The sequence below is a fragment of the Nematolebias whitei genome, chromosome 7, assembly GCF_014905685.2.
Source record: "Nematolebias whitei isolate Nwh7 chromosome 7, NemWhi1, whole genome shotgun sequence".
NCBI classification, from domain to species: domain Eukaryota; kingdom Metazoa; phylum Chordata; class Actinopteri; order Cyprinodontiformes; family Rivulidae; genus Nematolebias; species Nematolebias whitei.
The window spans coordinates 33506941-33518717 of NC_056504.1; the positions used below are offsets into that span (position 1 = coordinate 33506941).

Consider the following 11777-nt stretch of genomic DNA (forward strand, 5'->3'; position numbering starts at 1 on the left):
AAGATGTTTTTAAAACGATGAAGCTTACTTTGTGTGGATGTGGAAGTTGTTTGTGGTTCCTGTGTGTTCGTAGTCATGAATAGCTGCAGCAAAGAGCGCCGCCATCACCTCCAGCTCCGTCAGCCAGTGCTTCATAACCAAACGAGGCAAAATATAAAGTAAAAATATAAATGTGATGGATGTAGCATGATGCATATTTTGGATCTCTTTATTTAAAATATATTTATACCAAGCATTGCTAATCTTATGCAACCAAAACAGCCCCTTTATAGAAAAATATATATGTATATATATATATATATATATATATTTATTTATTAAACAAAGTTGTATCCACTTGTTTTGAATTAAACAATTTGTTTGGAATTATTGGCACATTGTTTAAAACTGTTATGAAGCCAAATAATTTGTTCCAATGTTTGTAATTCAACTACATTCAAGAGTTTAATCTGACTCAAAAGAGAGTGATTGCACATATAAAATCTGACTCTTGATAAGCATATGTGTCATAAATGCCAACATTATTAATATGTAATTCACACAAGACACTTTACATCAGTTTTCAGTTATGGACATGATATAAAAAACACGGATACTGTTGAAATCTGACTATTGTTCCTTGGAAACTGATGAAGCAACTAAACTGCAGTTTAACATCACATGACTCCACCTCTGGTGCTTTATTGTTATATTTAGCTTCCACCTCTTCATGCAAAAGTCTACAGATGAATTTGGACTTTCTTACTAGAATTGCTGAGCAAAATTTAGATAAAAATGGTCTGACTGTATGTTATGCGGTGTTGTTGGAATGTGGCACAATAGATTTCTAAAATTGTGCGCATAATCATTTTTTTTTTTTTTTTCATAAATTTGAAGAGCCAAGCTCTGAGGTGACTCATGTCCTGTTCTTACTGTGTATTTTCTGCTTAACCAAAAAATAATCTCCTTTTGTCAGGAAGACCTTTGACTTCTGCCCCATAGAGGATGAAAAGTAATTCTGTGTTTGACATAATTAAAATGTGTCAAAACATTGTGTTGGATGGTCTGAATGTAAAATCTGCAAACATTTTGTTTTTTGCAAAATAAATTAGCACACATCAGTGACTATGCTACCTAAAAATTAAGGAATACCTTCAAAAAAAGCAACTTTTTTTTTTTTTAAATAGAACATTTATTGCAACTTTCTTTTTGCAAGACCCCAAAACAGGAAGCCACAGAGCTGTGTGCTTTGACCTTTTATAAAATTGGGTGACAACAAGAAAATTAGGCCATGCTAAACTTGCACAAATTTGCTGACAAATCACATTTTGCAGGTGAGGGTATCGTACCACAAGTCCAGAGCGCAGCAGCAGGCAGTGCAGAGTCTGAGTCACATCTGCAGCATGGAGATGGTTATGATAAGGGTTGTTGTGCTTGCAGTATCCTCTCTCCAGCGCAGACAGGAATTCAGTCATGCATGAGATAGGGATCTGAAGAAAGCGTTGCACAATCAAGAAGGTTTGTGGCAACAATAAAACTACCTGAATTAATTAACAAGGTTAAGATAGACTTCGAAAGGATGCATGTGATTTTCAGAGACTAATCATCTGGAAAACCCAACAGTGTGCTTTCAAAACCCACAATGTGGAAAAATCTGAATGCCTGATTATGTCTGTGAGTTACAACACACGTTTCCCATGAACACAGAATCCACAAGAGAATGATTGTATTACAGTGGGACTCAATTTTTGCGGCGCAAAAATACATAATTGCATTGAAAGGAAACTAGATCCAGTATTTTATTTATTTATTGCTACAATCTACATCTGAAAGACCTTAAAACGGCTGTTGAGTTCATATCTGGTAATCAGCTCAAAGAAGAGCGTTTGTAGAGCGTGATCAGAGCTGGCAGAGTTCAGAGCAAACACGTCAAAGCTCCAACGATCAACATCCTGTGATGAAAGACAGAAAAGGCACAGTTTCAGTGAGGAAAACATGAGCTGCGTGTTTCAAGATGCGTGATTTATTGAACAAATGTACAGCAAGCTGAGCAACTTATGATTGGTGGAGACATACTCTGAGGCAGTTTACAACCATTGCAGGTTGGTCTGGCATGGATGCACTGTAGGCCCTCTTGAACATCCTGGAAAAAAATGCAGCATTTCTGTTGAGTTCATATGAAGTTCATGTGCTGACACTGTGCACTGAGCTCAGGAGCTGACTCGGGAGCTGTTTATGTAAAGAATTTAAAGTCTGTCTATTCTGGAAGGATGTTTTAGGGGCAAAGGAAAGCTAACGCTTCACTGTCTGTTTTCTGTGATTATAGCAGTAACAGTGCATGAATGAGCTTATTTAAGGAGTACAATGCTTAGAGGAAAAATACGTTTTTATATAAAAGGGTATTGCTATTTTAATTTGTAACCTCACAAATATAAAGGAAGTATCTAGTTCTGGGGCCTTCCTACCTCTCAACAAATATCCCAGCTTGCACTGCATGCACAATGCTGCGAAACTTGGGCTTTTCATCGGAGCGACGAACAGGCCTCCGAATCCGCTGAGTGAACGTGGACGCCAGCCAGTCAGTGACCTCTGATGGCACTCCGTCTGACTGCAGCTGCTGAAGATCATCTTCAGACTCCAGACACTGCCTGTGGTGGAACATTGAGTCACAACATATGGGATTATTTATGACTATTAGACGTGTTTTTTTTTTGTAATGCAAGAATAACAGTGGACAATGACAATTCAAAGTTCAAGCTAAATCGAATTATTTACTTGCACATTAACAAGTCAGTCACTCCTCTCATGTTTGCTGTTTTGTTGAATACACCTGACATTTTCTGCAGGTGATGCAAGGCTTCTGACCAACTGTTGTTAAGTTTTCTGTTTTCTTCCAGTCCTTTTTGTTGGTTTGACTGAACCTAAGTGTAAAACTTGTAACACCTTTGATGCAAACAGCCAGATGTAACTTTATTCCACTGGGGAACAACATGATCATCTCAGGTACAAAGAAGAAATAAGTCTCTGCAGACTCCATGTCTGGTTGTATGTTAGTTCATTTTTAAAAGGTAACCCCACCTGTTCTTCTTTTTTAGTTAAAATGCACTTCAAGTAGCAAACTCAACTGAAAGATAGTCAATGCAGAACATTGCTGTTCAAATGATGCCACCTTCTCTCAATGCTATTTATCACCACATAGAGCTGTCACTGACTGACGTTACATCTGATCAGTGAGATTGTGGTTTTTGTGTAAACAGATGAATTAAGATAGTATCTCACTGGGTTGTGACAGTTGGTGCCTAGCTGGTAATTCAAAATTGTGATTACAAGAAAATAGTTTTTTTTTTAATTGTTTTTTTCAAACTTTATTTATACAGGTTAATCCCATTGAGCCTCGGGGACTCATTTACAAGAGAAACCTGATTTATTTAACAAAGAGTGATGACAACCGTCGACAACCGAGTCAACAATAGACAATCATAAAGGATGCATACAAATTGAGAATAACTAGTGAAAATAAAATGGTATCAACAAATGTAACAAAAAAAAACAACAACTAGGTTGTAAGACGATGTAGAAAACTAAAACCAAGAACATGTCTGCATTGGTTTTTCCCATTGTTGCAATATCCTTAAACTCAATTACCTCATTGAACATTGAGTACATAATGTTGTTCCGTCTCATGTACCACATGTGACGTGAATGACAATAAACTTGACTTGAACTTGAACTCTGAGTAGCTGCAAAAAAGATATCAGCTGACCATGTGGCCAATTTTGGTCAAACATTAGTTGAAAATCAAAGTCTATGTTTGTGTTCACAGTAAAGCTGTCATTTCTAACCCGGACACGAAGTCCAGCATGGTCCTACCCAAATTTGGGCCAGGCCGGGCCATGATAATGTGCTGGATGAGCAGGCCGGGTCGGTGTCGGGCTTTTGATTATATCAGCGGATCAGCCGCGATCCAATTACATGGCAACATGGCTTGCCATACCTTCACCAGCCACTCACAGCCATTTAACCCTGAACTGACTGGCCTTGAAAGAGGTAAAATAAAGTTCAGTTAAGCTTCAAATGGGACTACTGCTAGGCTACTGCCAGGAAGTGATCTATCGCTCAAATGGATATTCAGCCACTGCACTCAGCGGACGCACGTGGCCGACAACCCAAACAGATGAGATCCCAAAGCAGACATGTCAGAGCAGGGTCCGTGTCTGAATAATGCAGAATGCAGGCAGAAGTAGGGGTTTAATGCACTTTGACGGCCATGGAAGGACAAACACCTCCTCAGCTCCGATCTTCTGCCCCCTTATTCAACCGCGCGCGTCCACCGACCGTTAATAACTATATAAGCAGTCAAAGCTTATTTAACTTTTTTTTTTTCTGGTTTGGACCTGTAATTACTGTTAATTCGTCGGGTCGGGTGGGGTTCGGAAATTATGGCTACGGGCTGGGGACGGGTCGGATCAGATTTTTTGGACCCGAATGCAACTCTAGTTCACAGCTTGCAAAACTGCATGATTGGCTGTTCACATTATTTTGTTGTTCACCTCTGCTTGCATCATTCCTACTTCAGCCCACTTTGCATCCACTTTGGTCCCTAATGTTCAGGTTTTTAGTCCTGGACATTAGCCATGAATAGTTTCTGTCAGAGGAGAGCTCGCATGCAGGAGTCAAAATACAGTTTTAGTACCGTTGGGATGGTTTGGAAACGCAGGCAACAGAATTCAAACGGGCTGTTTCAAGAGAACATTTGTTGCATAAATCATTGAACATCTTCAAAACTTAAGGAACATTACTATGTGCCTCTTATTCTATAAATCTGAAAACCACAGATAATGTTGCAAGATGTTCTGCAGATCCCCCTGCACATAATGCATACCAGCTAATTACAGGACATTCTACCTTTTTCAGTCTCCGTGCTCACCAAGCTTCAACTAAAGAGACATGTTGAACTAAACAACATGGATGACTGTCAAAAGTCTCACTCTGTGCATGTCAGGTGGTAAAAATACCTTTGGTTTATAACAACACCTTCAAACTTTAAGTTTGTTGATTGCAGGAAAGTTGCAAATGTGAACGTCTGAGAGTTTGAGAAAAATATTCACATCAGATTTTTATAATGAATTGTTAGTTCAGCTGTGCTGCTTCTGGACTAGAACTGGATGTCGACTGCAATTATGGTTATGAAAAAAATCCTATTGTCATGTAGTCTTATGGGAAATAAAATGGTACCTAAAGTTGCTGTGCATTTTAAACAGAGTTTACAATTATTTTCTGTTAGTTAGTGAACCTTTTGCTCACCTAACATGAGAACCCCCTTTCCCTGATAAATTAAAGTTTTACAAAATATTAAGAATCATTTATAGCTTTTAGCTCTCTAGAACAATTTGTGATTGTTTTGCTTCGTTAGGCAGCAGTTTCAGTGTTTTAAAACAATACTACGTAGGAAGTTAGATCAATAACAGTCAGGAAATATTTTGATTTATTAGCAATTTAAACACATTCATTGAAAATAATTTTAAAACCATGATTTTTTTTTGTTTGTTTTGCCTCTTTTCATCCATGAAAAGTATTTCTAAGCTACATTTTTATAATATTTTGGCCTCATTTGTTTAATATTCCTAAAATGTTTAAGAATATTGTCATATTACCTTGTGCCATCGAGGTAGACTGCCTCCAGTAACGATGCTGTGAAATCCAAGTTCTTTTTGATTTCCTCAAAATCAACATCTTTCTCTTCAAGCTGCTTCAGCATGCTCCTAAGCCTTAAAAAAATGTAAAAAAAATTGAGACTGTGACACTGAAAAAAAACAATACATTTCTCCACCTACTGTTCCAGCACCAACAGCAAAAACATTTCATGCAGAAGTATAACAGAAATATTAAAACATATACTTTAAAAAACTGTTTTGGCTTGCTGCCTTCACCATGAAACCCTGTGTTTCTTTATACATTAATTTGAACTTAAAGAAGTGTTGTCATCCCAGATTTACAGCAGTCATCTCTGTTCCGAGAGAGTGAAACACAATCCGAGAAGTGCATTAACAACTGGTTAAAAAAAAATCCCCAGGAGGAGAAATTACTCATTTGGGAAATTATTTAAATGCCAACAAGTCCAAAGACAGCCAGTGGCAAAATGCTTCACTAATGCCAGATTTTCCATGAGAGGAAAAACTTTCCATGTTTGGGATGTTATGTAAACCAGTTTCAGTCAAAATTCACTCAATGAAAAACATGCCCTTCTAGTGTTTGGAGAACATGTTGCTCTTTCTTGATTTTGAAACTTTTAATCTCGTTATGACAGAGCACTGATGAAACTGTTTATCTCCTGCGGTGTAATAAAAAGCAAATGCTTGCAGTGTGACCTGTGCTGATGTCATGTATCTCAGGAATGAGTCCATGGAGTCTTGTTTTTAAGAACTGAAGTCTCTCACGTTTGATTAGATTGAACTTTCTATCTATTTTACAGCAATTTTGGTTTGGTATAACGACACGTTTAAGTGACAAACACTTTCTCTAAAATGTTTTGATGAACCACCCATATGGTGCTCAAACTGCACAAGGCCAAATGCATGGAGCCAATCCCCGAGGATGAGATGGTTGCAGCTTTTTCAAGTGTTTATCACACTGGCGAAGGCTTTCAAAAGCTGTCAAGTCATAAAAATAGCAAGCCACCGAATGCCATGGCTCACTTTCAACCCCAAGTAAGCTTTTATGATAAGGCAGTGTTTTTCGTTTTAACTTGTTCGCAGTTGAAAAGCTTCCGACAAGACTTTACAGGAAATTACTCGTCATATGGAATTGTTGAAACTTTGTTTATACAAAAAGAAAACAAATCTTCCTTTGACACAGACTGTGTTGAATTTGTACTCTGCGTAGTGTCATTTGCTCTAAATATCTATCTGCTCCACACCAGAGGAGACAGAATGGGCATTAGTTTTGTCAGCAAATGGTTCCTTTTTCCCAATCTTGCACAAATTGACAAAATAAAAAAGAAATAGGTATATAAATGATTCAGTTAGGATTAAAACTCATGTCAAAACAAAAGATTTAAAAAATGAAATCTGCTAAAACATGCCAACCATAGTCGTGCAGGTGGCAACCATTGCACGAAAAAGTAACTTGACAAAATTCTCAGTAAAGCTTCAAGCTCTGACGCCCGCACACACGGACACATCAGTGTGTTAACAAAAACAAAACCACATGACGCTCCACCTCTGCAACAAGTTTCCTTCCCATAGAAAAAGCATGTGCAAGGGTCTGAGCTAACAGTGACAAGAATAACATTTATTTATAATCTACGGCAATTTAAAACAAGAAGCCAACACATATCTATGGAAGAGACACTTTTTATTCTTTACATGTTGTTATCTGTGAAACCATCTGCTGTGCATTTTTGAGTCAGATATTTCCACTTATGCAGAACTAGAAAAGCCCCCACAAAATAAATAAATAGAATCCTTCAGTCTTATGTATGCAGTCATGAAGAGGATTGAAGTGCACTCCACTAATTTCAATCAAACCCTATCTTACCTAGAGATGGGTATCTGCAGCTTTTTCTTGCGGATTCGCACCAGTTCAGCCATCCCAAGCTCAAGCTGTGCTCGAATGGACCCCAGAGTTCAGTAAAAAAATACAAATAAAAATAAGACGGTGAAAAAGAAAATTATTTCAGAGCAGTAGTAAGCTGAAAAGTTCTCCAAACCACCAACACAAACTTTGTGTGTCCTGAGATACTTTCAGCAGCTCTCCCACCCACTATAGGGGGGACTTACTCCACTTCTCTCTGATTGGTTACTCTGCCTAAACTGTGTCCGTGTGTGCACGTGTGTGTGTGTGTGTGTGTGTGTGTGTGTGTGTGTGTAAGTGAGACAGAGCTTTTTCTTTTTCTGTGAGTTTGTGTGTATGTATGTAGTCGTTGTATGAAGTGTGAGTGTTGACCTCACTTGTGGATGAAGTGTTGACTGCAAGCCTTTCAAGCCATGAGTTTCCAAATCCCAATTGAGAATTTTCCACCGCAGCCACAAATCAGGGAACTACACAGGGAGGCTTTCAGTGAAACCCACCAGAGGCACCAACACCAAAGTGTACAAACAAAAGACGCCGTCGATAGGCGTCCACAACGACCTCATCTTCAAAACAAAATCCACAGATCTTCTTGGATTGTCACACGAATGAAAAATCCCACAACTCTTTGGAGAGAAGTAAGGAGAGGACGTCTGGCTAAAAAAGGACATTGTAGTTCCTTGAGACCCCATAAAAGGACATCACACAAAAGCAGAAGATCAGTGGACATGGCAAAAGTGGTTCTTGAACACGTTTACAGCTCTAGATCCTAAATCTATTGCCAGTCTTTATTTATAGAGAGTTGTGAGAGTCATGCAACAGCGTGGCTTGGGAAACCCCCTTGCCTGCTGTCCATCTCCTTTGCCTGTTGGGTCAAACTGACTCTCATGCTCCCATGCTCTTTGACATGGCACACCATGGCGTAAAAAATGAAGAGACTCAACATTTGATTCTCCATCTTGTGTCAGTTTTGGGAATAAATCAACTGTGGAGAGAAAAACATCAACAAACCTGCAAAAGTCAGTTAAACTCAACAAACGGCATTAAATGAATTGCTACTGTGGGGTTGCCAACCACTTGTTTTACACTAAAATTGTGATATATCCCACCGCTCATTCTTTATTTCACTCTTCCTCTACTGATGATGGACACTCTGATCTACGTCTGTCCAAAAACTGCCCTAAGGCAGTTATCATTTGACCTCACACTTCAGGAGGAAAAACTGACTTTATGGCCATCATAAATCATAATTAAATGCTGTGTGTCCCTGCATGAACCAGATGTGAGAGGAGGTAAGTGGAATGAAAGAACACAGCCTTGTGTGAACAATTTCTGACTGAACACAATAGAATGTATGTTACAAAAATAGATTAAATAAATGTCATGTTAAATATATTTATTGCCTGCCATTGAAGGCAGAGGGATACTGTTTGTGCCCATGTCTGTGTGTGCGTGTCTGCATTGTAAAATATCTTATTAATCACTAAACAGAGTTTATTGAAACTGTTAATCATTTCTTAGTTGTGCATCTATAACTAATCATATATCATGTGCATTTAAGCTTATATACCTGTGAAATACGTATTTATACAAATTCAACCTACTTGCACAGTTCTATTCTACCATGTTGTTGTTTACTATATTTCTTACGGACCTTGTAAATATTATATTTCTTTTTGAATTTTTGATACTTTATTTTGTACTATTATATCATGCTTTAGTGTTTCTTGTTTTCCTTATGCATGCTCAATAATCCAGGAAAATCTAAAAAAGTTAAGTCCGGTCCTCTGGACGTTCAAAAAACAAAAACAAAAAATTGTAGAAACGTTTCAGCTTTCATCCGAAAGACTTCTTCAGTCAATGAAAAGACTGAAGAAATATTTCGGATGAAAGCTGAAACGTTTCTACATTTTAAAAATTTTTATTTTTTGAACGTCCAGAGGACCGGACTTAACTTTTTTACATTTCTTGTTTTGTTTTTAGCAAGTCAAATCAGTTCTTCTCATCCTGAACATTGCATTGGTGACCTTGTGTTAACCTACATATGATATACATATGACATATATATGACCTTGAGTTAACCTACATATGACAAATAAACAACACAATTAACTTTTGTAATCAACTTTACTCAAGATGGCCGTCACATCTAATCCCAAGCATTAGATAAATAGCACGAGTGTGGAAATAAGTGAACAGTTGCTCTCTTAGCTTCTGACATAACATCCAAAATATCATATGTAAATATCATTGTATATCAATGTCCCTGTCCTAAAGTATTAGGCTCAATGTGTGATCTTTGAGGTGATCTTTAAAAAAGCCAAATACCACATCATAAACTGTACAGTTAAAGTGTATTTCATGTATTTACCAGTAATGCAGCATAAAATAAAACCCTTGTCTTACCGCTCCAGAGTGGTTGCCCATGTCACAAGAATCAGATTTCTATCAGCTCTTCTGTGTGTCTTACATGTTGGCGTCATGGCTCTCCATTTGTAGCGCTGCTCCAAATCGTATGCATGTGTGTGTGTTTGTCTTAATCCGTGTTGTAGAGAGAAAAAAGGCGAGTTTATGCCTTTGTAGTTTCATGCAAGTCCAACAAGTGATCTATATGTGCAGATTAATGTTGTGCATGCTTTTCAGTGTTTTTGACACTCGCACACAGCCCTCCTCTGTGTATTTTGGAGTGTGTAGTCTTTGTGTCTGTGAAGGTGTGCATGTGTGTGTGTGCGATGCGTAGTGCATAACAACTCAACAGAAGAGGCACTGTGTCACCAACACCATCAGCAGAGAGTCTGTATATTGGGACCAGAGTTTCCATCATTAACTGTCCCTCGGGGTCTCAGAGCAGATGAGAAGTGAAGCAGAGTTCAACTGCATGCAAAGTTTAAACATGCAGAAAAGGAACAATAATATCTCTTCAGCGTATGTCTAATAAGTCCTTTATAAATAGAAATATTAGTTGTTATTATAATTTAACATTTTGCTTTTAGATCATTCACCAGGAGCTGTTACAGATGGTCATGTTTAAATTCAGAAATATTTTAAATAAGAAAAATAAGGTCAGCTGACATCCTTCTTCACAGAACGACAAGATTTTTTTTCCCATATTAGATATATTTTCTTTTTTTTTTATTTTACCTTTTTGTTTGGTCAAAAGGAACATTTGAAAGCTGATCAGGATTTATTTATTTATCTTGGTCGACTCGCATCTCTCTTTTAAGCTTCACGTGGAAAACCTAGTAAACTGAAAGTTAAATTGGGTTTCTTTTTCAGAAACAGATCCTGTCTAACTTTGAACTCTAGGAAACACCTTGTAACTGTAACTTTCCTTCCCTCCTTTGACTACAGTGACATTATTTACATGAATGCTCCTACAAGAACCCTGCAGATGTTGGACGCTGTCAGTCACGGTGCACTAAGGTTCATAACTTACTGTAACTACCGTACCCACCACTGCACCCTGTATTCACTGGTTAACTGGTCATCATTAATTTCACACAGACTCTCTCACTGGTACATTTTCATCTTTAAATCACTTCTTGGTTTGCTGCCTTCATACATCTCCTCCTAGATGTCACTGTGTGAGTGCAGCTACAGCGTGCGCTCTCAGGACATTATTATTAACAGTATATTTACACCCAATATCGCTACACATGCAGTGTTCCCTCAGTGTGGACTGAACTAGGCAAAAGGGCCTTCTCCTACTCCACTCCTGTTTCCTGGAATATCTTGCAAAAAGAAGTGGCTTCAGACATCTGTTAAGCTCCTGGCAATGCAGACATGTTCCTGTTTTTAGTTTTTTACACCGCTTCGTAATCTAGCTGGGGTTTTTTTTCTCGCTACTTTTCCTTTTAATTACCCTTTTATTTTCATTTGTAAAAAAAAAAAAAAATGTATGCATTCTTTATGATTGTCTATTGTTGTCGTTGTTGTCCACTGTTGTCATCACTCTTAGTTAAAATTCAGGTCTCTCTTGTAAATTAGTCCACGAGGCGCAATGGGATTAACCTATATAAATAAAGGTTAAATGAATATTGGTCTTAAATTGTAAAAGACTGATTTATGGACTGTAAAACATAATTTTAATAATACGGCTTAGCCACCACAGACTTCAGACCCTTACCATGTAATGAAAATTTCTGGTATATAAAACATTTTAAGACTTATTTTATGCTCAGCACCACTAAATATTGGGGAAACAATAATAATTAAGAAATATATATTAT

The 11777-nt window shown here is 37.7% G+C and overlaps 1 protein-coding gene across 1 annotated transcript in view; it reads right to left on the reverse strand.

The window, feature by feature from the left end:
* The window catches only part of LOC119412411 (calcium/calmodulin-dependent 3',5'-cyclic nucleotide phosphodiesterase 1B-like), a 22516-nt gene extending 12541 nt beyond the window's left edge, over positions 1 to 9975 (reverse strand). Inside the window, exons 1-8 of the mRNA XM_037679412.1 lie at positions 9955 to 9975; positions 7516 to 7580; positions 5634 to 5747; positions 2445 to 2627; positions 2056 to 2122; positions 1815 to 1931; positions 1329 to 1469; positions 29 to 129 (exon numbers count right to left, since the gene is read on the reverse strand). Coding sequence (XP_037535340.1) covers positions 29 to 129; positions 1329 to 1469; positions 1815 to 1931; positions 2056 to 2122; positions 2445 to 2627; positions 5634 to 5747; positions 7516 to 7580; positions 9955 to 9975 — 809 coding nt within the window. The remainder of the gene's footprint in view (positions 1 to 28; positions 130 to 1328; positions 1470 to 1814; positions 1932 to 2055; positions 2123 to 2444; positions 2628 to 5633; positions 5748 to 7515; positions 7581 to 9954) is intronic.
* Between the last annotated feature and the right edge of the window lie 1802 nt (positions 9976 to 11777).